This window comes from Colletotrichum costaricense (genome assembly GCF_030867565.1).
Source record: "Colletotrichum costaricense strain IMI 309622 chromosome Unknown Scaffold_20.1, whole genome shotgun sequence".
NCBI classification, from domain to species: domain Eukaryota; kingdom Fungi; phylum Ascomycota; class Sordariomycetes; order Glomerellales; family Glomerellaceae; genus Colletotrichum; species Colletotrichum costaricense.
This window is the reverse complement of record NW_026848249.1, coordinates 75,014-101,351: the sequence shown is the minus strand read 5'-3', so window position 1 is coordinate 101,351 and position 26,338 is coordinate 75,014. Positions and strand designations below refer to the sequence as shown.

The 26,338-nt window shown below is 52.1% G+C and overlaps 11 protein-coding genes across 11 annotated transcripts; 6 read left to right on the top strand and 5 right to left on the bottom strand.

Annotated features, from left to right (window-relative positions):
• Positions 1 to 136: 136 nt before the first annotated feature.
• CCOS01_14202 (uncharacterized protein) lies at positions 137 to 709 on the top strand (the record flags this gene model as incomplete). The annotated part of the gene is made up of 1 exon (XM_060462346.1): positions 137 to 709. One exon carries the CDS (start codon positions 137 to 139, stop codon positions 707 to 709), a length of 573 nt encoding a protein of 190 aa, XP_060306831.1.
• A 369-nt stretch (positions 710 to 1,078) lies between these two features.
• Positions 1,079 to 3,351, bottom strand: CCOS01_14201 (uncharacterized protein; the record flags this gene model as incomplete). The annotated part of the gene is made up of 3 exons (XM_060462345.1): positions 1,079 to 2,692; positions 2,744 to 2,860; positions 3,088 to 3,351. 3 exons carry the CDS (start codon positions 3,349 to 3,351, stop codon positions 1,079 to 1,081), a joined length of 1,995 nt encoding a protein of 664 aa, XP_060306830.1.
• An 814-nt stretch (positions 3,352 to 4,165) lies between these two features.
• On the bottom strand, positions 4,166 to 6,294 carry CCOS01_14200 (uncharacterized protein; the record flags this gene model as incomplete). Its single annotated transcript, XM_060462344.1, has 5 exons — positions 4,166 to 4,869; positions 4,922 to 5,568; positions 5,628 to 6,053; positions 6,117 to 6,206; positions 6,260 to 6,294. 5 exons carry the CDS (start codon positions 6,292 to 6,294, stop codon positions 4,166 to 4,168), a joined length of 1,902 nt encoding a protein of 633 aa, XP_060306829.1.
• Positions 6,295 to 7,878: 1,584 nt separating this feature from the next.
• Positions 7,879 to 9,129, top strand: CCOS01_14199 (aspartate aminotransferase; the record flags this gene model as incomplete). The annotated part of the gene is made up of 2 exons (XM_060462343.1): positions 7,879 to 8,364; positions 8,419 to 9,129. The coding sequence occupies 2 exons, from the start codon at positions 7,879 to 7,881 to the stop codon at positions 9,127 to 9,129; spliced, it is 1,197 nt and encodes a 398-aa protein (XP_060306828.1).
• A 163-nt stretch (positions 9,130 to 9,292) lies between these two features.
• CCOS01_14198 (carbamoyl-phosphate synthase subunit L) lies at positions 9,293 to 11,580 on the bottom strand (the record flags this gene model as incomplete). Its single annotated transcript, XM_060462342.1, has 3 exons — positions 9,293 to 9,355; positions 9,409 to 9,487; positions 9,554 to 11,580. The coding sequence occupies 3 exons, from the start codon at positions 11,578 to 11,580 to the stop codon at positions 9,293 to 9,295; spliced, it is 2,169 nt and encodes a 722-aa protein (XP_060306827.1).
• Positions 11,581 to 12,094: 514 nt separating this feature from the next.
• Positions 12,095 to 12,948, top strand: CCOS01_14197 (pyridoxamine 5'-phosphate oxidase; the record flags this gene model as incomplete). Its single annotated transcript, XM_060462341.1, has 3 exons — positions 12,095 to 12,205; positions 12,308 to 12,482; positions 12,542 to 12,948. 3 exons carry the CDS (start codon positions 12,095 to 12,097, stop codon positions 12,946 to 12,948), a joined length of 693 nt encoding a protein of 230 aa, XP_060306826.1.
• A 1,311-nt stretch (positions 12,949 to 14,259) lies between these two features.
• On the bottom strand, positions 14,260 to 15,506 carry CCOS01_14196 (methyltransferase; the record flags this gene model as incomplete). The annotated part of the gene is made up of 3 exons (XM_060462340.1): positions 14,260 to 14,290; positions 14,355 to 14,478; positions 14,543 to 15,506. The coding sequence occupies 3 exons, from the start codon at positions 15,504 to 15,506 to the stop codon at positions 14,260 to 14,262; spliced, it is 1,119 nt and encodes a 372-aa protein (XP_060306825.1).
• Positions 15,507 to 17,586: 2,080 nt separating this feature from the next.
• CCOS01_14195 (uncharacterized protein) lies at positions 17,587 to 17,811 on the top strand (the record flags this gene model as incomplete). The annotated part of the gene is made up of 1 exon (XM_060462339.1): positions 17,587 to 17,811. One exon carries the CDS (start codon positions 17,587 to 17,589, stop codon positions 17,809 to 17,811), a length of 225 nt encoding a protein of 74 aa, XP_060306824.1.
• A 1,336-nt stretch (positions 17,812 to 19,147) lies between these two features.
• Positions 19,148 to 20,797, bottom strand: CCOS01_14194 (glutamine synthetase; the record flags this gene model as incomplete). The annotated part of the gene is made up of 4 exons (XM_060462338.1): positions 19,148 to 19,178; positions 19,250 to 19,939; positions 19,993 to 20,293; positions 20,368 to 20,797. 4 exons carry the CDS (start codon positions 20,795 to 20,797, stop codon positions 19,148 to 19,150), a joined length of 1,452 nt encoding a protein of 483 aa, XP_060306823.1.
• Positions 20,798 to 22,900: 2,103 nt separating this feature from the next.
• On the top strand, positions 22,901 to 23,038 carry CCOS01_14193 (uncharacterized protein; the record flags this gene model as incomplete). Its single annotated transcript, XM_060462337.1, has 1 exon — positions 22,901 to 23,038. One exon carries the CDS (start codon positions 22,901 to 22,903, stop codon positions 23,036 to 23,038), a length of 138 nt encoding a protein of 45 aa, XP_060306822.1.
• A 1,676-nt stretch (positions 23,039 to 24,714) lies between these two features.
• Positions 24,715 to 26,015, top strand: CCOS01_14192 (short-chain dehydrogenase; the record flags this gene model as incomplete). The annotated part of the gene is made up of 3 exons (XM_060462336.1): positions 24,715 to 24,785; positions 24,942 to 25,080; positions 25,362 to 26,015. The coding sequence occupies 3 exons, from the start codon at positions 24,715 to 24,717 to the stop codon at positions 26,013 to 26,015; spliced, it is 864 nt and encodes a 287-aa protein (XP_060306821.1).
• Positions 26,016 to 26,338: the final 323 nt, after the last annotated feature.

Sequence of the window (26,338 nt, the reverse complement as noted above, 5' to 3'; positions counted from 1 at the left end):
CTGTGATGAGAATATTGATGTTAACATAGTGCAGGTTGCATTCAATTATGTCTCTCCTTCATCCGAAGCTGCTGCTCTAAAGTTGGTTGAGGAAGTAAAGGGGTTCGGGGTTCGAGTGACGTGCATTCGTGCCGATATGGCGTCTCCTGAGGCTCCCTCTCTTATTTTGAAAGCGGCTCTTCGAGAATTTCAAACCGACAAGGTCGATATTCTGGTGAACAACGCGGGCGTCGGAGGAAACGCACCACTCGAAGAAGTCACAATTGAAGACTATGATCGTCTGATGGCAGTCAATGTCAGAGCAGTCATCTTTATGACTCAAAGCGTCTTACCTCACATCAACCGCGGCGGTCGTATTGTCAACTTGTCTTCGATATCTGCCCGCGGTGGCTACCCGACTCAATCCGTTTATGCCGCATCCAAAGCTGCTGTCGAAGGTCTGACACGGGTCTGGGCCACAGAGCTGGGCCACAAATACGGGGTAACTGTGAATTCAGTCAACCCTGGCCCTGTCGATACTGATATGTACCGTGCTGCCGGACCTGTGCATCTTGCGAGGATGGAAGAACAGAATAAGAAGGTTCCTGCCGAGCCCAGATGTGGAACGGAGGAGGATGTGGCAGATATCATTGTGTTCTTGTGCGAAGAAAGATCGCGCTGGGTGACCGGGGACACGATCTGTGCGAATGGAGGTATGGTATACACATAGAGAAGGATAGTCTTGAACTGTTTAGCCTTCGCGGCATTGGCGGGTCTCCCATATTGACATTGATAAGGCACATAACAATACGAAACTTCAGAAATAGAGATCTCGAGCGGGTTACCGCCTTTGGTGTCCCTTTGTGTTTCCGATTTCACTACAGAGATCCACCGGCCGACACCCCGAAATGGGCCAAAATGGACAAGTATTCGCCACGAGTGGCTAATGTAGAGATATTGCAGGAGTCGTCGCGTGGTGTTGAGGGAGCTAGGCCAAATAAAACGCAAGCCAATCGGAACTTCATCGCGAATTAAGCGTAGCAAGTATGTCTAGACCATGGTATACTTGAGTCTCTTCTTAAAAATCAAGAACTTAAAGCTAGTGTTCACAGAAGTTCCATTCGGTCTTGAGCCAATCAGCCTCCTTCTCTTTCATCCACGTTCTTTCAGCCATCAGCTCCTTCCTCAGCTCCTTGGCCTGTTCCATTCCAATGGGCCACTTATCTCTGCTAAGGCTCTGTTCCCAACTCTCTCGAGCCTTCAACCAAGCGTCTTCGGAGTCAACCCACTCTTCCTGAGCCGTTTCCCACTGAATCAATCCCTGGTCATCTGATGCTGGGGCGGGCAATGGACCAGTCTTAGGCTCAGCAGGCCACCAGTGTTTCTGCTGAGGCGGCACGTTCGACGTGCTGATGATAGGAATGGCTGGGTCGACGAGGAAAAGAGCTACAATCTTCCTATGGCCAGGCTTTGAGGGATCTGCCAGCTTGAAGGGAGAGACTTGATGTTGGAGGAGGTTAGGGAAGAACAATGCCCGGCCGCCTTTGGTCTGTACTGATCCCACATTCTGAAATGTGTGGCCACGAGGTTCGATTGCGAATGCCTGCTTGATACTCCACCAGTCGTACTGCTCATAGTCGAGCGAGGTTCGTGAGCCAGAATCGTCAAGGTCTTCTCTGTTGGCACATGTCCGGAAGTTGAGAGTGCAGTCCGTGATGTTCTCACAATCGTAGTAGTACAGTGCTGTGCTGACAATATGTTCGTTCAGAAGACCTTCAGTATGCCAAGAGCCACCTTTGTATTCAGGGTTCTCTGGCGTGAGATGGATATTGGCCAACTTGACAATGACTTGACAGCGGTCTTTGCATCCAAAGAAGCCACTGCTTCTGATGTCGGAGGCGGCGAATTTGACGTAATCTTTGGCCTCGGGGTCAGCGTCAGGAAGCGCAGGGCCATGAGTCTCTCTGAACCAGGCTTTGTCACGAGCGTTGCGTCCCAGATCCTTTCGGTTTCGTGGGACTTCTCCCTCGGCGAGAGGACGTGCCTGGGGCCTGCATGCACGGCGTCGACCGCAGATTTCCGGACAAGGGCACACTGGCTTCTGAACATTGGATGTTACGAGACGCTGAATCGCAAACTTATCCTCCCAGTTGTAGATAAGATCCCAAGCTGGCAAAGACTTCTCAATGAGCTTCTCGATGATTGGATAGAGGTGAGCCTGCTCTACAGGATGAAGGTTGTTGATGTAGCTTGCAATTTTGGCTTTTCCTGTGATTCGATCGAGGTCCACATCACATGGTAGCCATTGAAACTCCCTGCTCAACACCTTGTTTCTCGAAGTACTCCTCCAAGAAGTGGCAGGAGATAGTGTAGCCTCCGCCTTTGTCGGCTGGCGTATTGTAGTACCCATGTCGCAGTATTCAAGAGCGTCATCAACGCCGATTGTGCGATCATGAAGCACCTTAGAGCTACCGTATACCAAAGGCCAGAGGGAGGGATGGACCAAATCTAAGACTTGATCATTGCTGTTAGGGTGCCAGTCTTTGCAGTCTGAGGGGACATCCTCAAGTGGCTTGACAGCATCTTGGATACACTTGGCGAACTCGGGGGTTAGGATGCTGTCAGACTTGATGACGGCAGTGCAGTAATCGTAGACCGGCATAAGCCCTGTCTGTTCATACACTTCCGCTTTCTTCCGTAGTTCACTGATGCACTGGAGGTCGTTAGCGCTGATATACTATAATGAAGACACAAGTCACCTTACCGCATCAGCCATAGAAGGAGTGAAGTGAGCATTCTCGATATACGATGCCCAGTCGATTGTCAAAGCCTCTGATTTCCACTTTGTAGCAATACTGTCGTCTTTGACCTTGAGCCACCACTGAGGTTTATCAGACAATTCGTTAACAACCCTCATCATGCAACATTCGCGGACCAGAAGCGTGACGGCTTCCCATTCGCCCAGGAACAAAACAGGAAATCTCTCTTTCAGACTGGGCATATGTCCAAGATTAAGACCTGCCCCGGGACGTTCGACAACCAGTTGTTCCAGAGTCAATTGAAACGCATCAGTGATCGTGACTGGACTTCAGGCCTATAGAGGCTCACCTTGAATGAGCAATGGTGGTATCTCCATACCGCCTGCTTAATGAGGAGGTTGAGACACTTGAACGAGAAGGCATTGAAATCGAGCTCGGTGTTTTTTTCAATCCAATACTTCGCATCAGACACGTCGGGGTCTTTCGGGCCAGCCCAAATGTCGAAGGCTTTTTGTTGACTGTCAGTCAACTTGACACGCTCGTGCTCGTGCTTCATGAATTCCTCCTCGTCGGACGTGAGAGGCACGGGACTGCTAAAGGCTTGAGTGGCCATAGCGCAGACGGGTATGTGGAAGAATGGATCGTGTTGTAATGAAGAGGCTTGGTGAGATGTTGTTGCTGCACAGTCTATAGGTAAGGTAAAATACTTTATATATGCTTATTTCTAGGTGTTGACTACCTGTGAAGTAATAGGAACCCCTGAAATTCTGTGTGTATATCGTGAAAGACTTAGGCAGAAGTGTGGGTTCACTTCGTTAAAAAGTTTAATCCGGCAGGCAGCATGAACAGAACCCCTTGTACAAGACTTAACATCCCGAAACCCCACCGGCCATTCCAAAAATGATTGCGGCGATCAAACTAGCGATAGGCTGTTGCTGAGCATTGACTCACATGCTCCAGGTTGACAAGGATAACGTGCCGGCCACTGGATCGATAACTATACGAATAGGCAGGTCGACGTTAGCTTCCTTGGCTAAGACTAATAAAGTGAAATGTTCTCCTTTCAACGTCCCCCAGTGAAATGGATAAGGTACGTAGCATCTGTTATAACCATCACAAATGGCTCACAAAATCTATCATCATGGGGTTTCAAAGGTGTGTAAGGTGGTTTACGCTTCAAATACCGATGCCCCAACTAGCGTAAAGACGAATTACTCTGTAAATCCGAAAAATTCGGCCAGATATTGTAATTCTAAAATCTCACTATTGTCCTTCAAGCCGTCTCCGTAAGAAGATGAAAGATGTGAGTGAAAACCAAAAGAATTATTGCTCTTGGCCCTCAGCAAGAAAGTCTGCAAGCCTTTCGCTCCTGTTATCTCCGCAAAGCTTCATATCTATGTGTTATTCCGCCTTCATTCAGCATGTGTCTAGGACTTTGGTCCCGACTCAATGTTTTCCTCCACTTCGAAAAGATATAACGTAGGTTCAGGCTCGTTTCTCTTGCGCATGATATAGCGCTTAAACCACCATGGCAAGGCCTCCAATAGTTGATAAGACGCATGCCGCCTGGTAGAAACCGAGAAGACGTCATCAAGTTCTTCAAGAGAGCGTTGCTTCGTCTCTGGAAGGAACAGAAAGATGAGAATCAAGCATATAACGCCAAAGACAGAATAAAGTGTGAAGACTCCCTGGGGCTTGATGGCCTGGAGAAGTGGCGGGGATGTTTGTGCCACGACGATGGCCCAGAAGTTGTTCGTTGCGACGGCCCAAGCCATGCCAACCTCACGATGTGATAGAGGGAAAACCTCGGCCGAGTAGACAAACGCCACTGGCCCCTCTCCCGGACCATAGAATGCGGCGAAGATATAAATGAACAAGCAAATAACGCCGAGGTGTGAGGGACTACTCTGCGGAATGTAGAAGGCCATGCCTGCTGCTAGCATAGCCCAGCACATGTTCGGAAAGGTGACCAACAGCAGCGCTCTGCGGCCCCAGCGATCAATGGTCCACAAAGCCGGGATCGCGAAAAGGAACATTGCCATACCATATCCCCATGATGCCAGAAGAGCAATGGTGTTACTTGCCCCTGCTTCCACAAAGAGCGTCGAGGAGTAAAATGACATGAGATTGACTGCGGTTGTTAGTCAAGCGTTCTTGAACATTTCGGGAGTACGTTGTCCTACCTCCACAAAACTGCTGAGCAGCCATGATAATACCTGATGCTTGTGTCGCCCGACGGACCCTGGGGATGGTAAATAACTCCACGCATCTGGTGAGAAAGTTGCTGTCACCAAGCCCGTCAGCCTCCACTAATTCTTGCTCCCTTTCAAGCTGAGCGTTGACGAAGTAAAGATCCCTAGCGGCGAGTAAATTGTTGCCACGTAGTCTCAGGAGTGACTCGTAGGCTTGGATAAACCTGCGCTTCTTCAATAGCCAGCGGGGTGATTCAGGTGTAAAGTAGATTCCCAGGAGCAAAGGTACTGCGGGGATCATGGCGGAACCAAGTTGAAGTCTCCAGGCGATGTCCCCAAACCCAACCAGAGCGAGATTTGCAAGGAATCCAAGCATGATCCCAAAAGCGCTGAAAAGTTGCCACGACATGACAAGAGCTCCACGTATGTTAGGTGGTGAGTTCTCAGCCGAAAATACGGGCACAGTAACTTCTTTCAGTCCCATTCCCATGCCGAGAAGAATTCTGCAGATCAAGATCTGTGGCCAAGTCTGGCAAAGGGCTTGGCCTACGGGGCCGAGGATGCTGAAGATGGCGCCCAGGAAGATCGCACCGCGTCTTCCGAACCAGTTATTGACGGGATCAGACAGCCAACAAGCGCTATTAGTACGCACAGGGAGTCAGTGATATGTTCATTATGGAATTGGCGAAGGACTCACATGACGCAAATAGCCATATACGGCGCGCTGTTGATGGCACCAATGATCCAGGAGTTTCTTGCACATGTTCCGGCTATTATGCAGGCCTCGCCTTTGTCCGCAATCCCAAATGCTTGTGGGAAAGATAAATTTGCTCCATTTGACCCTGTTTGGTCCCAGCCCTGTATTGCTGCGCTCACCGAGTTCATAAGAATGGTGAAGTAGAGAGCTTTGGGATGCTTCCAGCGATGCTCGATTTCGTTTCTCAGAATGACTCGATCCTCTTCATTTAGCTCCGGTATGTCTTCGTAGGCTTCCGGAGTCTGTGCAGCCAACGCCCCCTTTTCGAAGTAGGTGATCTCGTTTTGAAGGCCTAGGCCGATAGCGAAAAGTCTTGCATCGATCTTGAGCTGTTCTCGGGGAATACCTTCAAGAGGGTTGCTCGGCCTGTGGGTCCGTAGTTTTAGTAAGAAGCATAAGATTAGACCAGGCTTCTTGGTGGTAGCCTACTCTCCAGTGGCCATCTGGCTTTCACTGCGGCGAGGATTGTCATGGCGACTGATTTCGACAGCATTGCCCACTTCAAAGCCGCTCTTGAAACTTAGACGGTCAGTTGATTGTTTGACCAAGTATGGAGGTATGTTGAGACTTACATGGTATCACATTTCTCTAGAGGTGAACTTGACATCTTGGCGGCTGATGGTTTGATACAGGAATAGGAGAGGTGGGAGGATTGAAATCTGGCAACAGAGCACCTTCTTGTCTCAGGAAGACTGGTGGAACGACGGGAGAACGGCGGAAGAACCCCCAAGTAGTGTTACCTTTGGCTTATGAACCTTGAAAGACAGGCGCTGGAGTGACTATTGACGTGTGTGGATCTCACAAGGTACCAAGTCTTCAAATCCGGCTGTCGGCAGTCCAAAAGGTTGTTGGAATGGGGTTTCAAGTTTTGTCAACGATGTAGCATATTATCGACGTAATGGATATTCAGTTGGGTCAAGTCACGCCCATTTTGACGGGTCTCAGGGCTCGAAGGGTACATAAATCAGGATGACCCTATGCCGGATGGCCGCCTTGGAGTCCGCGAAGACCACATACTAACTCCAATTTCCAACGTGGATGGTATTCGCAAAATAATTTGGCTAGGCTTTGGGAGAAGGGCCCTCTGAAGTCCATGTACCTGTCACATGTGTCCTCCGAACATGAAAGAATCGCCTCAATGTCTTACCTACTTTAGGTAGGCGGCATGAATTTCTGTGGAGCTCGGGAGAACCTTAGAACCATCACAAATGTAGCCTCTGTGGTCCTTAACGCTTCTTCAATTATGTTCTACTTTTCTGGCAGATCGATTTGTCGTTAAAACACCGTTCATTTGATGCTATTTCCGAATGCGTACCTCTTTAACACTATGTAGTGGAAGACGCTTCAACATCCTGCGAACTTTGATATTCGTGTAGCTCTCAATGATGGTTCTCAAGATCTTGATTCAGCACAAGAAAACTGCGCGATAACCAGCGCGCTGCGCAAGCCATGGCGCCGGCTTGAGTACCACGCAAAATGTGAAAGTCTGATTAAAGTGACATATAAACTTGTTTCTGATGCCAGAAATTCCCCGCTGAAGAAAGGAAAGACCATGCGGTTCTCCAACTGCTGCTCCAGGCTTGCTTCATCAAGTTTGAGACGACGAAAAGTAATAGTTGGGGACTTGATAAGCTATTCAAAGGTTCTCGTCAGAGTCCAACACCGCAGTGGCTTGATGGGGCCGAGCTTTCGACTCTACCTTCCTTCTAATCCTGGCCGCGGTGTCGGTGCAACCCTAGACCCATTGAAGTAGGCCATTGGCCGCTGATTTGTCGAATGAGTTGTATGTATCTTGAACTTGTCTTATACGTGGCAGTGGACAGTTTAGTTGCTTAGTAGTGCTAATCAAGTGAGAGCGAATGAGTTTTGAGAAGTTTGAACCGGGGCTGTTACAATGTTCGCTCTCGTCTCGACTTTCCTTCCCAGTCGGTGACGAGAGGTGGAGACACTTCGCCCCGGTCCATCGTCTCGCCCCGTCTTAAGGGCGCACGATATGTCAAGACATGCTTGACGCTGGACGTAGAACATAAGTTGGGCAAAGCGCCGCAGTTGTGAAATGAGGAGAAGAAGAGCGAAAGACACGCGTCTTGGGCCATTTCAACCAACACATCATCTCCAATCGGTGAATTAGAGCACCGGTACAAGCTGCAACATCAAATCTGAGGCCCAGTTCACAACATCAACCAACGTCATGGTCCAGATCAAAGCTTTCGAGGTGGAAGAATGGATGGATCGTCTCGAGACAACGCCTGGTGCTCTCAACATCGCCGAAACATGCTGCGAGTCTGTGTCGATCAAGGAGTTGACAGAGCTGTCGAGCGACAAGTCGGCTGCGGGCCCCCTTGACATTGCAACCCGACGAATGACTTACGGCGCCATTTACGGATCAGAGAAGACGCGCCAGCAGATCGCCAACATGTACGCAAACGATGTTTCGGGCTCTCTCCCCAGCGATCAAGTCGTCATTACGCAGGGAGCCATCGTTGCCAACTTCCTCACTCTCTACACCCTCGTCGGCAAGAATGATCATGTAATCTGTGTATACCCGACCTATCAACAGCTGTACGAAGTTCCCAAAAGCTTGGGCGCTGATGTGAGCCTCTGGAAATTGAAGGCTGAGAATGGATACATCCCGGACATCCGAGAACTTCAAGACCTGGTGCGAGAGAATACCAAGGTAATACAACCATACTTCAGACGAGTAGTACCCACGGCTAACTCGTAGGACTAGATGATCATTATCAACAATCCCAACAATCCCACTGGTGTCACTACGCCCAAGCATGTTCTAGAAGATCTCATCGCGTTTGCCAAGTCGAGAAACATCATTGTCATGGCTGACGAGGTATATCGACCCCTCTTCCACAGCCTTCCTGTAGGAGAAAGCATGCCCCCATCGATCCTGTCTTTGGGCTATGACCGAACCATTTCTACCTCGAGTATGTCGAAAGCTTTCTCTCTTGCCGGCATCCGCGTGGGATGGATCGCATCGAGAGATCCTGGAATCATTGAGGCCGTCAAGAGTGCGCGGAACTACACGACCATCAGCGTCTCGCAGCTAGACGATCAAGTGGCCGGCTATGCTCTCTCGGATGCGGTCAGACCAAACCTCATCAATAGAAACATCGAGCTTGCAAGGACAAACCTTGAGATCCTCGAGACCTTTATCAAGAAGCACCAGTCTGTTTGCTCCTGGGTAAGGCCCACAGCCGGTACAACGGCAATGATTGGCTTTCGAAGAGGCGACGAACCAGTTCGAGATGACGAGTTCTGTCTTGAAATCCTTAAAGAGACTGGGGTTTTGATAATGCCTGGGTCTACCTGTTTTGGTGAGGGCGTTGACTTCAAGGGCCAAATGCGCTTTGGTTACGTATGTCGGACAGAAGTGCTGAAAGAAGGCCTGGAGAAACTGAGTGTTTATCTAGAGCAGAGCTTCCACTAATTGTGTTCAAAAGGGGACACTCTAAGTAGGCACATTTGGGTCGACAAAGGACTTGGCACAAGTACCTATCCTCTGCAATAGAAACGAATCGTTAATCTTAGCCTATTCGCTGTATGAACTTCAAACCAGTATCCTTTTCTCTTGTAAATCAATCACCGCCCGCTCATGATTCTTTTGTAGCTTCTTCCTCAAATTGTACCAAGACCGTTCCGGCTTTGCAGATATCCTAAGACAGTGTCAGTGAGGGGCGTGCAACTTTGGAAAAATAGGACTACTCACGCCTTCCTTATGCGCCAGCTTCTTGACCACGCCGTTTTGGGGTGACCGAATAACAGTCTCCATCTTCATAGACTCGATACTGTGTGTCAAAATTAGCCACTGGAAGTCATCTTGTGACAGCGGTCTTGGGTCGGGTGGTACTGACACAACCAACGGAGCTCCCTTTGCTACGGCTTGCCCTTCTTCCACTTCGTTCTTCAGAATCTTACAAGGCATTGGTGCAACGACAGACGCGGTAACCTCCTTCAAACCGAGGGCCTTCTCGAACCAGCTTGGTGGCAGAAGAGAAAGCTCGGTCTTGATGCCATGTTGGAACACAGCAATCTTGGTATCCTGCTCATGCTGTAAACTCTGCACAACCGTCGACTCCAATCTCTCGTTGGGAAAGAAAGTTGTCAACGCATTCGTTGACGACGACTTTGGTTGGAATTTGCTGATGAGGTTCTCGAAAACCTTGGGCGGCTCCTCTCCCTTCCTTGTTACACGCGCCTCAAAGAGTTGATGGGACTTTTGTGTGATGCTGACTTCAACAACTTCTCCCTCTTGCTCACTGTATGAATCGAGCACCTTGAAGGCAAACTTGCGCTCGCTGAGGGTGCTGGCCTCGCCAAAGCCTAAGCTACCTCCATGGGGAGCAGCATGTGATAGTTGTGGGGATAACGAGCTGAGGGCAGCCTGGACAAAGACTTCGTCATGGATTGGCCGCGGCTTGAAAAGCTCATCTCTCCACTTGTCGATGAACCCTGTCTCGACGTTGCCTTCTATGAAAGCTGTGGACCGGCAAAGACGTTTAAGGAACTCGATATTGGTGCTGAGACCGACGACTTCATACTCACGGAGAGCCAGTTCTAGCCTGCGAATAGCTGTTTCTCTGTCCTTGCCGCGAACAATCAACTTGGCAATCATGCCATCGTAGGCTTCCGAGACAGTATCACCCTCGATAAAGCCGGCGTCGATGCGAATGTCCTCGTTCGTCTTCGGCGTGGTGAGGTGAATCAACTTGCCTGAATCAGGCATGAAGCCCTTCTCCGGATTTTCGGCATAGATACGAGCCTCAATAGCTGCACCGTGCTGCTTGATGTTCTCCACAATCTCCTCCTGTGTCATAGGTAGCTTCTCGCCAGCAGCGACGCGGAATTGCCATTCGACGAGATCGGTGCCGGTGACCATTTCACTAACGGGATGCTCGACTTGCAATCGGGTGTTCATCTCCATGAAGTAAAAGTCGCCAGTGTCCTTGTCAAGAATGAACTCAACAGTGCCAGCGCCAACGTAGTTGACGGCCAAAGCAGCTTTCCTAGCCTTCTCCCAAAGATCGAGACGAGTTTCTTCGTCCAAATCCGGCGCTGGAGACTCCTCAAGAATCTTCTGGTGTCGTCTTTGTACACTGCAGTCACGCTCCCCTAGAGCAACACAATTGCCCAGCTTATCCGCAAACACCTGCACCTCAACATGGCGAGGGCGCACAATGTACTTCTCCACCAACATGACCTCGCCACCCTCGCCAAAGGATGCGCGGGCTTCGGCGCGAGCACTACCAAGCTGGGCGGCAAACTCGTCCTCGGTCATGACGATGCGCATACCCTTTCCACCACCGCCCTTGACACTCTTGAGCAACACTGGGAACTTGATATTCTTTGCGTGTTCCAATAGTTGTGCCTCCCCCTGATCGGAACCATGGTACCCTGGAACACAGGGGACGCCGGCGTCGGTCATAATGATCTTGCTTCGTGCCTTGTCGCCCATATCGGTCATTGCCTGCGCCGGAGGTCCAACGAAGACGATGCCCTCCTTTTCGCATCTCTCGGCAAATCGAGAGTTCTCAGACAGGAAGCCATAGCCGGGATGAAGGGCTTGTATGCCGTGCTTCTTGGCTAGGGAGATGATGCGTTCGCCGTCTAGGTACGCTCTTGCGTCGCCCAGGTTCAAGGAATGCGGGGAGCACGCGGCATGCTGGCTGTTGCTGTCGGGGTCTGTATAGATAGTCGTCGTCTTGATTCCTAGCCTGTCCGCAGTCTTGTGGATTCGCAGAGCAATCTCGCCACGGTTTGCGATAAGGAGAGAGGTAATGGGTGTAATTTGGCTCGAAGCCGGCACCGTCTGGCCAGCGGCAGTGGAGAGGAGCCGAGGGAGGGGTCGGACGAGCCGGTGCTTCGCTTTCATGGAACGCATGATGGATGACTGAAGCTTTGTGACGTGGATTTCAAGCTTGGGGTATCAATTGAATGTTCATGGAAAGGAGGAGAAGAACGCGAAGTTGATGGCAGAGGAGGGAAGCGCAGAGCTCATTGCGAGTGCCCCAGGTAACCCGAGGTCTCAAAGCAGCTTCGGCTTGTTGCGCTCGATCATCTTGGAACAAGTGGTGCCGACAATAGCCGTGGGTGCTGAAAGCCGCTGAAAGGCGACCCCGGATTTTAGGCGGGACGTGCTCAGGTCCGGTAAGCTGCCCCCAAGCTGCCTTACCTTGGGTAAGGCGACTGCTGATAAGATTAGCATGCAAGTTCCTCGACGTCATTCCGCGATAGCATGGAAGGTCCGATAACTCTGCCCCGCATTAGTCAGCGTGGGCTGGGACCTTGCGCCCATCTTTCCTCTCCAGCCCGGTCGATCCAGACAGGGCTCCTTCGAAGGAAGCTCACGATACGTTACCCAACCTACACACACTGTCAAGAACAGCTTCATCAATATGGATCAACAAGTCCCTCTCAACTACGAAGCTTCGGCTGGCGAAACCAATAAGCAAGTCACGGCAACTCTTCCTCAAGAAGTCGTACAATGCTTGGAGAATGCTCGATTCGTAAGCTCTTAGTTCTTCTGCCCACCTCATTCAAGCCTTGCGATGACTCTTCACCACAACACCAATGTAGAAATGTAGCTGACGAGACTGCCGCATCGATAGCTTCACCTAGCAACATGTACCGAAAACACGCCGAACGTCTCTCTCATGAACTACACCTATCTGCCATCCTCGAACCACTCGGCCGGTCCCGTTATTGTCATGACCACGAACCCCGCCTCGAGAAAAACACAGAACCTTCTTTCGAACCCCAACGTTTCTCTATTGGTACATGACTGTATGTTGTAGCTCTATTGTGGTAGCGTGTTCGTCAAGATTGCTGACGGCTTCGTTCAGGGTCTTCCCATCGGCCGCCGACGTCTGGCCGACGGCCTTCAGGCGGCAGCCCCGGCCCAGAGCACCGCTCCAGCCTTGCATCCCTCCTATTGAATCTCAACACCGCGGCGGTCTCTAGTATTAGTGCTACAATCAATGGCACTGCCAGACTGGTTGATAATGGTTCGGAAGAGGAGAAGTTCTACCGCGAGGCGCACCTGGAAAACAACACATTTGACGAAGGCCAGAGCTTCAACCCAAGTGTTCAGGCTGAGGATGGTGGCAGGGGATGCTTTGTAGCCGGTGAGGAAGTACGAGTCATCGTGGTCAAGATCAAGGACGTGAGAATCAGTGATTGGAAGGGTGCAGTGAGGGATTACGTGCTGACAGAGGAGACCGCTGCTCCCCAGCTCAATGGTGTACGGTAGGATAATCTGGAATTCAAGTAACAATACCATTGATATCTAGGCCACTTATCAAAGACTTGACGACCTCATGTGAGACAATGCTGGCGGGCGAATCTGGGATGAAGCCTTCAAGAGGCCTCCATTATCAAAATCTTGACGCTCATGTGCTTGCTTCAAGACTTTTACGCGGTTATTGCTATGCCTCGTAAACCCACATGCTATGTGACTGGCTGCGAAGGAGACAAGGATCCCAAAAGAAGCATCCATGATGATGCCCAATGGACGGGCAGTGATCACCATTTAGACTCGAGTTAGACTCATGGATTGACATGAGGCTTACACAGCACACTGGGTAGAAGTGGGCTGGGCACGATTCGACGCCCCAACCGGTAAGTTGTATTCCTGGCCATTAAGCATCTTTTAGTGTAGGATTCTAGTATTTGGAGTCCTTCTGAGAGGCCGGCATGGGGCATCTCAAGGCTACTCGTCAGTTCATAGCAGCGATGAGAGTTTGCGCAGTGTGTTGCATGATCGTCGAAATACTACATTTACGTTAGTATTAGTAGTGTGGCAGCTGGTTGACGCATCATTTGATGATACCACAACAGCAAGTACTCTACTGGATAACGCAAAGCATTTCCTCAGGCGTCTGGGCAGAAAAGACAAGGTTGCAATAGAGAAAAAAATAGGCAGCGTTGGGCATCGGGTGAACTGAGGGGGTCTAGGCATGTTGAACCACCAACCTTGCAGCGCGTAGGCTAGCTGCAGCGGCAGGCAGAGTGAAACATTCAGGGATCATGGCCTCTCGGGAGTTTCTGTAGCGGGTTTGAAAGCTCGGCACATTTTGTTTTGAGCCAAGTGGGATCTCTTTAAGCATAGCGTGCGCCGGTGTGCCAGTCAGGACCAGGTTTAGGGGCGACACGGATAAAGGGCGAAATGGAGGCTGATCGGAAGTTTTGGGAGGGTTGCAGAGGTTTAGAGTGCATATTTAGACTCGACCAGAGCCACCGCCGGTTGGCACCGAGGAAAGCCCGAGGGTTTTTGACTCGGGTCCGCAGAGTCCGATTAAGGGATCACATCGGCAGATAACCGACCGACCGACCGCGGGGTTAGTCAAATCCCGCGGGGTGTGGTAGTTCATGCCAGCATCGAAGTGTGTGAATGGAAGAGTGCTAGAGGACTAAGAGTGGGATGCTTCAAACATTTTGCGGTAAGTTAATGCATATAAATCCAAGTGACGTGAGTTCATTACAGTAGGTAAGTATTCTCTATGGGTATAATCCAGCCCATTCTTCTATACAGAGTAGATAGAATCGATTAGGTCAAGCCCGATCACAAAGGCTTCCTCGCCGTGACAAATGATCTGTATAGTAAGAGTCAGTCAGCTGTTTCCCAGTGAAATCACATTCGTATCCCGAGAAACCTACACTTTGCCATACGCCTCGTTTGCGGTATCGCGCGACTCCTTGTGGACTCTCTTCAGGAGACTCCGGGTATCGTTCTCATCCCAACCACCCCTGCCAAAGACTGCCAACGAGTAATTCTCCAAGCCTGATGTGGTGGCAAGTTAGTTGAGGAAACTTGAACTTGTTAAGAGTACGGACTCTGAACATACCATATTCCAGCATCTGAGCAAATTGTGCTCCTTTTCTGACCATCTTTTCATCATGTCCCACAGCCTGTATGGGAACCAGATCCGACCAACGCGCCACCTTCTCAAAACCAACTTCAGAAAACATGGCGGGAATCTTTGGCGTCGGGTCAAAGTCCACGCCTGCAATCTTGGCCATTTCCGAGAACCGCACCTCGAACTCGCGGCATGCCGTCATCCCGCCGTGATTCTCCTCTTCAGCCGTGGACGCAATGGGCTCGTCTCCGCTGCTGTCAATGAGGTCGAAGTACCTCGTCCTCACTTCGGCGAACTCAATCTGTCCACCGGGCTTGAGATGTTCGTACGCTTGCCGGAAAAGCGCCTTCCAGTCCGAGACGCCCCCGCCGACGAGGTTCCTCATGTGCACAAAGTCCAAGCTGTCCTTCTCACGAGCCCAGTCATGGTTTGCATCTTCTACTTCAAAGGCGACGTTGGCCGGTACAGTCGTGGGTAAGAGCGCGGCGGAGATGTCGATTCCCATGATCTTGGCCAGAGGGTACTGCTCGCCCATCTCAACGGCCCAATTGCCGGTCCCAGAACCAATGTCAAGAATGTTGAGAGGTCTGTCCTTGGGGAGCTTCGCCGCCGTCAGACCACCTTCTAGACATAGCTTGAATAGTTGATGCTGAATTTCTAGACGGGCTCGCTCGGATTCGTCATTCGGCATTAGTAATACACCGGAACCGTGGTATGTGTGACCATAAGCCCGGATGGGCGGGAGCTCGTCAACAGAGACGGAGCTGAAATCAGACCCGGCATCTGAGTCGTCTTCGTCGCTGTCGTGGGCATCTTGGGTATTATCTGTTCGAGATGGCCTCCTCCGTTCTTTGTGGTCCGTCCGGTTTCTTGTGGCACCGGCACCTTCGCCCCTGCGTCGATGGCCATCGCCGATGCCGGGGTCGCCAACAGCGTCGACGTCCTCACCCATTTCGCCGAGCTTTAGAAAAGACTCCGCCAAAAAGCCGTCACCAGGATTTTCTTTCAATTCTAGCTGGCGCCAATGTCGTATCTTTATCGCGTCTCTACGTTTGCAAAGAAACTTTAGTGTTCCGTCACTCTCTTAGAGCGACTCACTCCACGGATGTTGTCTTCGCTCGCCAGATTTCCCAAATGGGGACTCAATCGTGGGCCCGGCCGGCTCGGGTGTAATATAGCCACACGTGGGATGGCTAATGAAATTTCCCCAAAGGAGAATAGGAGGGAACGCAAGAGATGATAGATGAAATACCCAGGCCAATATCAGCGCGGGGAAGGTGGGTTACGCACAGAGTATCAATATGGATACATGAAGTGGTTTTTCCTGTCGAGGGTTGGCGGATGTCTTTGTATTCACCCTCTTGACAACCGGTGAGGTAGTCGATGAAGGATACTAGGAAGCGAAAGACAAGGGGAGCCCGTTGGCTTCTTGAATGTTGACAAAGGATGATGGCAGAACAAAGGGGACGAGGACTACGCAATGCACAAGGCCAGACGGGAAAGGCTAATTTGAAAGGGGGGAGGGAGGACCTCATGAGGGAAATGGTCATCTACCGCGGGATACTTCAGAGCTTGACTTGGACGGGATTCGATGGATGGAACCTCCACCTGTAGTGCATCATTTTTCTCTTTCTCACTCTCTGTCCTCCCCTTGCTCCTCTGCCAGGACCTAACGCCATCGAATCACACTTGGCTTCTGATCGGAGCACTTGTCCGCAAGGAGCCACTGGCTAGAGAGGAGACAGCATGGGAAGTGCGGGAGGCGGTCGACGGCGGGCCATGGAGCATGGGATAGCATGTGCCGCCCAGGAATTGGTGAAATCCATGGAGAATTTGAAAACGTGAGAGAGGAAAAAAACATAAAAAAATTCAAGCCGTTGAAAAATCCCCTCCCTCTCCCCCCGACAAAAGATGTGCATGCAGGCATGCATGCATGCAGAGAGGGACCAAGAAAACAACGGGGCGGCTGGGCTGTGGCTGGCAAGTTGCATTTACTCTTTGCGGCAAGCCATCTCAACTTCTCAAATCGTAACCTGCCCTACCCTGTGCTTGTCCACACGGGCAGGGCCTGAGCTTGCCTGCAGTTGTACGGATAGTAGTGCTAGGATCAGAGAATGAGACAGGGTACTCATGGCACTCGAGCTTGAAGCACGGGTATGATTTTCAGGGCAACACTTGTGAAAAACACTTGCCAAAGAGAAACGCAAATCGGGTCAAATCCCGGTACACTCTCCCTACATTACAAACTGGGCTTACGCCAGCAATGTCTCTTTAGGGTATCTAAAACTTCATCTTCTCTCGAGCTCCCGTATCATACGCGCAAGGGCGTCAGTTTGGCGACTCAGTATCCTTATCCGCGCAAGGGATCCTGAGTCGGATACTCACCTTGTGCGTGAGGTAATTCCCACCTCACCTGTCTTTCTTGTTCTTTTATTCTGCAGAAGGAATTCTAAAAGCCTCTCTGCCATTTCACGCCGTCCGGTATACCAGGATGCGGCACGCCTCCGAACTACCTTGTTCGCATGTCCCAGGGTCAACCGGAGCCAAGCTCAACCCGGCATTCTCTTCACGACCTCGGTCACTGATGTCTTACCTTGGGAGTACCTTAAGCACTGCACAGTACACTATCGGTACTCTGAAATAACTGCCCAGTCAAAGCACGTCTCAACGCGTTCTCCCAAGGATCGGGATGCCACCCCAAATGTGAAGGTCTAGAATGGCCCTGGCGGGATACAACGCTGGCCGGTAGGATGCTTCATAAGGGCGCTTGCTCGCTCCTTTCCACAAAGACTCGTTTGCCAACGCGGTAGACTTTGTGGGCGATAGGACTCGAGAGCGGTGAACGGTGAACGGTCCTGGGACTGATTCCTCGCCTGCCCTCGAGTTCCACCGAAGAGATCGTGGGTTCCCTGGGCTGTCTTAGGTTCTGCAGGAAGCCCGGTCCGAGCCGGCAGACCAACCGCGAAACGAGAGACCATTGTGATGACCGTTGCTTTGTAACTTGTCAACTATCCTCCAGCGGAAGTCTCCCGATGGCAAGAGGTCCTGACGACCCGTATCCGTATGAACTGCTCGCATCTTCACGCTGCCCACCAAAGCCACGAGGGAGAACAAGGCAGGGGGGCATGGGGCCGTGGTCGACTTGCCTTCCTTGGGAGCTCCAACCGCCCAGGGTGCCACGCTGTGTTTGCCTGTCAAATGGAGCTAACGGCGTGGCAATCATGTACGCTAGCCTCTGCGGATACAGCAGAAGCTAGCCCGCTGCTCCATTGTCTGTGGTGGTTTAGCTGAAGTGACGCTGTTCTTCCCTTCCCTTCCTTCCAGAAGCCCAGCCCAGCTCGGCACATGGATAATGGAATGTGGCAGTTGGCGAAATGAAAAATGGGTTCATCAATGCGGTGAGGCAACGCAAACCAATAGCTCGACGACTATCAAGCATCATGATCCGGATTCTCTCTGGTAATCAATTTATCAGCTCCTACTGACGTACTTGACGTCAACGGCAATGTTTTGATGAGATGGTCCTCTTAGAAGAACCCCGTCACTTGGAATATGTCGTAGTTAATGGTTTTTAGAAATTTAATTCCCTCAAAATGAAATACCTACAGAACTTGGCATTTGGTGTTTGGTAAATGTTCTGTCGATTCTTTTATTGGGCCACCATCAACGCTGCCCACAAAGACAATGTTTCCCACCCCACCGGTCGTTGGCTTTTCATTTATACAGGTTAAGAGGACCTTGCAGAGTGCAGCTTGGGAACGAACGGACACCGGGCTTTAACCGGCATCGGAGATGCCGGTTGCTGCTGCAGCGTCCCCTGTGTTGTGTTGCCTCTGAGAGAGGAGAGGAGAGGAGAGGGGTAGCGCCGCAGCGGCGCGACCAACAAACTTGAGCCTCTCTCTTGACTCACGTCTCCAACTTGTCACGGGCGGCGAACTTGACCGACATAAGGCCTCAACTCAGCTATCGCGAGCCAATGAAAGGGATATGACCGCTCGCAGCAGCCAACAATTCGTCCGCCAGCTCCATCACATCATTTGCATGTACGGCCTAGTTGAAAGGTACCTCGACGCGCCGCTTAGAGGCAATGGGTCTCAACGTAAGCTTCGAGCGCTCCCCTTCCGGGATTGGATCAGTGGTTCGCTCGCTCGTAACCGTTATGCACCAGCGCACCAAGTTGTCACAAAAGGCGCATCCCATACCACCAATCAACCTCGCCTCCCTGCTATCCTTCGCCCTGCACAGCGAAAGCCTTTCTCGAACATGATTTCACCAGCCAATATCAGATGGCTAAATAGCCGCGGCTGGCGCTGCTCCATACGTATATCAATATGTCGGCATTTGAAGAGGGTATCTAGATAGGGTCCCTTTGAACAACGCCGGGCAAGGTAGGTGAGGATGCGCAGCCAAGGCAAGGGAAGTGGAGATGTGACGGCAACCCCAGTCCATCTCGTGAGACGGCAAGGGCTTCGACGAGCTCCATAGTCGCGTGGCTTGACGTCTTTCCCAGGCTGATCTGATATGGGATGAAATATCTTAAAAAGTCCAAACAAGTAGGTAGTAGAAAAACGCGCTCCGCCAAACTCCCGACCACTAGACCGTTTCGATGTACCGTTTAACTTCCCTGTGTAGATACTTCGTTAGCCATGTTCATCTTCATCGCCATCAGATGTTACTCCGAGGGTTGTCACATACCAGTCTGTCACGGCCTCGTCCCAGACCCGAATTTCGTGATCTCTGGTTCCGCCAAAGTGATCGACAAAGTCATCACCGAACACTTCTCTTGCAATGCTCTCCTTTCGCATGAATCGATCATTTGCTTCACGCAGACTCTTTGCAAGCCGCACGCCCTTGTCAGCTTTACCGCCAACATCCTCGCCCTTGCCCAAAGGCGGGACGGGGATCTCCAGCTTCTTCTCCACGCCTCGCCATCCGAGGGCGAGAATTGCTGCCAGAACGAAGAAAGGGTTGGTGTCTGCGCCCGGAACACGAACTTCGAATCGCGTTGCGCCAGGCTTCGATGTTGGTGGGGCGATGAGGCGAATTGATGCTGCTCTGTGCTCCAAGCCCCATGATACTGTCACTGGCGCCCAAAAGTTCTCGACAAGGCGTTTGTAGGAGTTGACTGTGGGTGCCAGCATGGTCATGACATCTGGAAGACCCTCTAGCAAGCCGGCCAGGAAATGCCGGCCCAGATCGGAGAGATTAGCGACGTCGGGGTATGGCGCATTCTCATCCTTCGTCTCCCGAGCGAAAAGGTTCTTGCCATCCTTATCGACAATGGAAACGTGCATGTGTCCGCTGTTTCCAGGCAAGCCCTGCTTTGGCTTCGCCATGAAGCACGGCGTAATGCCGTATTTTGTTGCGACCGACTTGACAACGTACCTGTGAGAACCACGGTCAGTGAGATGCAAGCCTAAACGAACCGGCCAACTCACTTGAACAAGCTGGCTCTGTCAGCCATCTGTGCGATTTCTCCAAACTCAAGCGCGGCCTCAAAGACACCAGGGCCACTCTCCGTATGCCAACCCTCGATATCACATTTGAACTGAGAACAAGTCTCGAAAATGTCATAGAAGTAGTCCTTGTTGTGCACCGTCCGGGTCAAACTGTAGCCAAACATGCCCTCTGTTAAGGACGGCAAAGCTTGCGGGGGGTTCTCTTGCAAGTATCCGGCCGTTGAGCTCGAGGTTTCGGCGGTGCGCGTAGGCGCCTTGAATTGGTAGAACTCGTATTCGGCTGAGTGGGATCACGCGATTAGCTTGCCTTTTCTCCAAAAGGAGAGCAACGCCGGAGCGTGTTTGCAGACTGACCTCCAGCCATGGCACCGTAGCCCTTGGCTTGCAACTTGGCCAGAGCATTCTTTAGCAGACCACGAGGGCACGCGCAAATGGGCTCTTGCGTATCCGGATCGAAGAAGCTGACGAGGAAGAAGGGCACATTATCCTCCCAGGGGATGCGGCGGAAGCTAGAGAGATCAGGGATGGCAATCAGATCGTGGTAGCCGTTCTCGGCGTTGCTGATCTTGAGCTCCTTGATGTATGTCATATCGTGCATATCCCAACCAAAGATGACAGAACAGAAGCCAAAGCCTGATTTGGCGACGGACAGGAACTTGTTCTTGGACACCAACTTTCCTCGGAGCATGCCGTCGACATCGATACCGGCAAGCTTGACCTTGTTGTCATTCTTGAGAAGCTCGGGTAGCGACTCGATGGTCACGGCTTCGTTGGACGACGCCATTGTGGATTAAGATAAGATGGTAAGAATGCGCGAATGCAATGAAGCTACTAATTGACTTTGGATGGCGATGGATGGGACGAAAGCTCGCGGCTTGGAGTTGGGGTTGGAGTTGGAGGTGTGGTAGCAGCAAAGTCTGTCGTGGCAGAAGGACGAGAGGAAAGAAGTGTTTGCTGCTTTCTACGTGCGTGCGAACTGATAAATGAGGATGTCTAGAAGTAGGCCGTGGCAGAGGACGGGAGAGAGGAAAAGAAAATGTTCAGCAGAGCGCGCAAGAGACGCGAGGAACAGACCGAGGCGGAACAAAGTCGTGGGTCCTGAGCAAGCCGAGAGACTGGAGACGGATGGACTTGAGGGACTTGAGGTCGGGATCTTGAGGGAACGCGGAAAGAGACGTGTAGGGCCAGCGGTACGGAGCAATTATCGTATCTTTGGAGAGGTATGTTATCCGTAGGTCGGAACGTAAGGTAGGTAGGGACTTGCGGAGTGAGCGAGCATTGAGCAGCAGCAAGAGTCGCAAGAGCAAGGAAGAGAGCGCCGCTGCATACTGCCCGCGCACCCCCAGATGTTTGCTCCAAAGTATCTTTCCATAGAACTGTAGGCGAGCATATACATGGGCTAGCTCCAAGGTTCCCTCGTCTGCGGCAACTGGTGTGGATTGTCCCGCCGATAAGGGAGCGCGCGGCCAATGGAATGATGCGATTTGGGGATTTGGGTGAGCTGGGGAAGCCGAGTGACGACTGACAACCTGGAAATAACCTTGCCCTCCATTGCCTTGCGCTTGCCCTTGATTGCGGTTTACGGTTTACCTAACGCTTCCGACTGAGCAATGACATAGGCCCGGAGCGCCAATCTGTTTACAACCTACCTTAAGCACGTTGAGATTTGAGTGTGGAAGGTATCGAGCCGCGTGAGCTGCTTCCCATCCTGTTCCATGTATCATGTTCCTTGGCAATCGACGTCTGCTTCCCGGGCACTTACCTCTCGGTTCGACGCGGGGATACCATTAGCAGGTGAGCGGCACCCAGCGGCACAGAGCGAGGAAGGAGGGGGAGGGACGCTGACTTTCTCGGTGCGTCATTGCGGCAGTCACGCAGGCAACCTGGAAGACCAGGCTGAGGTGGCTAGACCGCGGTACGTTCCCAAGGGACGCACTGTCCGGGCCACGACTCCTCCCCACCTCAGCTCAGTAATGAGTCTTCTCGTTCAGTCTCCTCAACCTCAGGCACAGGCACTTCTTCCCGTGCCTCCCTCGGCCAGAATGCGCAGGATCCCATGGGCGCCTTCCATCTGGTAGATGCGTGTCTTAGGTAAGTCAAAGCCTGGATGGGCAGGACACAGGAAGGAGCCCAGGTGGTCTGGGATGCTATTGCTGGATTGTGACAAAAATAATGGAATTGTCTCAACCGCCATTGGGGCCACTTGCTGTTGCAGCTGGCGACAACTTGGTAGTCATCACTGTGTGAGTATGAGAGATTTTTTGTGAAGACCAATATCTTCTCCATGCTTCCTCGCACGCTGTCTCCATCTCTGTCCACCTGTCTTCCTCCCTTACAACTTGCAAACTGCTCTCAGTCCCTCTCCAGTCAACAACATCACCACCATCGCTACTTCATCGTGAGCTTCTTCACTGTCGCCAACCCATCAACGCCAATTTTACCCCACGCCAACCGTTGCCCATCCCGCATGCTACCGCGCTGTGTTGCTTGATTGACCTGAGACCGCGGCACCCGGCTGCTCGATGCCAAAAGGAACATCCCCGAACCCAGATAGATCTCTTGGCCCCATGACGGCCAGATCCTCCGCGCTTGACTTGCCGACAGCGGGGAGTTCTGAATTGGAGGGGTTCACGATGGGGATTCAACTTCATCGGTCAATGACCCCTCTGCCGCCTCCACAGCCCACTACTTTCGCTTCTACCCACCCTTGTCATGTTCTATTGTCCGCTGATACCGCACACAGCTTTCTTTGCGCAACTTTCTTTGTCGCCAGCGCGGCAAATATCCTCTTTGATCCTGTGCAATTGTCAACAATGACATTACTCGAGTACCTGCGCATCCTCGTCTCCATCTCTCGTACTGCCGCCTGCTCGCTCAACTGAAATCAATGTTCTACCGCCGCCCTCACACGGTTCACCCCCCGGACGCCAGGCGTCTATCGGCACCGCCGCCCCTCGACTTGGGGAACCCCTCAGCGCGGTCCCGAGCCGCGATCTGCCACGATCCACGAATGATGAATTTGTGAATGGTAATGGTTTCTCCGATGCGTCCGGACTCAAACACCACATGGACGTTTCTCATTCACCGTCAAGGCCCCCGGCTGCCCACATGACGATGTGAGCCTGAGAGGTGTGGAGGGGCTCGAACTGACCGCTTCCATTACCGCTTCGCTTGCCTGGCGCCTCTCTCCGCCCTTGAATTCCCCAAGTCACCAAGTGTTTCCGGATGGTACGGTTACAGGCACACACCGTATTCACTCTACCACCTGCATTCTGCCGCCATGCCGCCCAATCTCACACCGTCCGGAGTACGAACACATACACACCTTGACACCTGACGAGACGCTCAGTGGCGACTTGTCTGATCAACTTTCAATCCAGCAGATCCCGAGTCTGTGCCTTTCTTGGTCTGTACTCCTAGTCCGATAATTCTGAGCTTTTAACTCTCGCAATTCGATGCTATTGGCCTGGATTCGCCTTAGCTCACCAATCCAGCTGCACTCTCGGAACCATGCACATAGGGTCTCGTTCCTTTGTTCCACAACTGGCTCTACTACATACTCCTATCCAACGTCTACCGATGATGGGTTTTTCTTATATCTCCAAGATAGAGAGATAACGCATCCTGCGAAAGATGCAGCCAGCCTCGGGAGGTAGCGCTCGCTCGACTCACCCTCTCGCCGCCGGACACCTCACCCAACCTTACCAGCGTACGGAGTACCACAGTGTCTCCCTCTCATAATCCCCCTCCATCAGACACGGAGGGGTTGGTTCCTGACTTGGACGTCCGTCATGCAACGCCGCGGTCTGACCCACTGATAAGAGATAACGCGATATCGGAACTTGCGCCCGTCGACACGTTTTATGCTCCGTATTTGGAAATCCACCAACGCATGCGATGCCGCCTATCGTTGACCGACAAGCTCCGTTCTGATCAGTGGTAAACGGACGGTTTATCGATCACGATCTAAGCCGTTTCTTTTACATCCCTAGAGCTGTACAGCTTGACAGGCACGGCATGGAGTAGGGACACCATGGCCCTGGCAACGATGCGCAGCTTGCCTGCCCAACCTGCCAACCTAGGACGGTCCTGGCTGCACCCCGTCACCCCGTGTCACATATGGGAGCCGAGATGGTGTTCCCGATGCGCCGTTGTCGGATCAATTTCGCCAGAGGAAGGCTCGAGCAGCTAATCGTGAGCAAGGAAGGGGGTGGGCGTCGATGTCTGGCGTATCTCGATATGTATCCGTACCGCGCTTGCGCGCTTTGTATCCAGTGCCTACTCCGTGTTTGCGACTATCTTAGCAGTCCCGTCCATCATTCTGTCTTAGTCGATGGAAATTGGCCAGGGCGGCAACAAGTGGCCTGGACCCCGGATTTCCTTGACTCATTTTCTGCCAGACGACGGCCTTCTATCCTTCTTCGGCTCCATTCTACTAGACCAGCCCCGTCTTGCTGATTTCTTTAAACACATCGTGCCCATCGCATCGTGGTGACCGTCCTGCTCTTCTCTCTTCTCATCAACACACTTTGTTTTCAACTAAGAGCTCCAAGCTATCAACGGGACTTTGACTACCACACCAAAACCTTCGAACCCCAACTCGTTCCTCCGCCACTTCGCGATTCACCAACTGTGACTTGCGACTCAACATCACAGCAACAGCAAAAAGACACACTCCGAAAGACATCAACACCTTTGAAAATGGGTTCCGTTCCTGCTGAGATTGGAGGTCGCCTGGCTGGCAAGAACGCCGTCGTCACTGGCGCTGCTGGGTAAGGTCACCCAATGCAATGTTGCAACCCCCCTCATGGTCTCACAGGCGCCTTATCAGCACGGCGCATCGGGATGAGTCCCCAGTGGCTGGGCGTTCACCGCATCATACACACATGGCATACAGGATCCGATAAGCTGACAAGCAATTGTGACAGTGGCATTGGCTTGGAGACGACCATTCTCTTTGCGAAGGAGGGTGCCAGCGTTGCTATGGCCGATATCTCTGCCCCGGCACTCGAAAAGGCGAAGGCCAAGGTTCTGTCGCTGCTCCCGTCGGCCAGAATTGAGACCAAGGTACGTTGAGTCAGGCTGCGAATGAAAAGTGTTGGAAGATCCCATTCCCGCCGCTCCGGCGTGCATCAAATCAAACGCCGACAGCAATGCACTGCACAACGCTGGACGCAGCGACAACAGCAGCACACCTGCACATTGCACAACGCGAAAGGAAAAATTACCCCGCCATGCCCCGCCATTTATCTTGTCTCGTTTCTTGCCTCGTCACACGACACAACGCGAAACCCAACGACTGGGAGTGTTCCATTCAATTTGCTAACGATTTCTCTTCGCCATGATAGGTCACCGATGTTTCCAAGGAAGACCAGGTCAAGGCCCTCATTGATTCCGTTGATGCCTGGGGTGGACTCGACATTATTTTCAACAATGCCGGAATTATGCACGCCAAGGACGACGATGCCGTGAACACCCCCGAGGAGATCTGGGATCTGACCCAGAACATCAACGTCAAGGGAGTTTGGTTCGGCAGCAAGCACGCCGTTCTCGCCCTCCGCCGCAACAAGAAGACAAAGGGCTCCATCATCAACACCGCCTCAGTTGTCGCTCTTGTCGGCGCTGCTACTCCCCAGCTTGCCTACACCGCTTCCAAGGGTGCCGTCCTTGCCCTTACCCGTGAGCTCGCCATGGTCCACGCCCGCGAGGGTTACCGCTTCAACTCCCTCTGCCCGGCGCCTCTCAACACTCCTCTGTTGCAGGACTGGCTCGGCGACGACGTGCCCAAGCGCATGCGCCGCGAGATTCACTTCCCTACCGGCCGCTTCGGCGAGGCCATTGAGCAGGCCCAGGCTGTTCTCTTCCTCGCCAGCGACGAGTCCAGCTTCGTGAACGGCCACGATATGGTTGTCGACGGCGGCATGACCAAGGCCTACGTTACCCCCGAGGGCCCCGCGGCGCCTGCCCCCATCAACAACGCCAGCCGCACCAGCCTCGAGTAATGGTTGCGTTGCGCTGCTTGTTTGAATCCGATTTTCGCGATATGATACCGTATTGGGTTGGAGTTTAGGGCGCTGGGCAAGAGACTGGGGCGTACACGGCCGAAAGGCCATGATGATGAAACTGTGCATAGACAAATTGAAGCATTTATTCTTGAAGCTCACAAAACCAGTGATTATATTGTTCCGTCTGCGAGACCTCGTGTTTTGGCCCAACCTCCCATCTACAGGCAGGCAACCACGGAATATGCAGGCGAGAGGTGTACATCAAGAAACGACAAATTGATATCCTGAAAACGCTAGAAGATTTCCGCAACGCCGCCCAC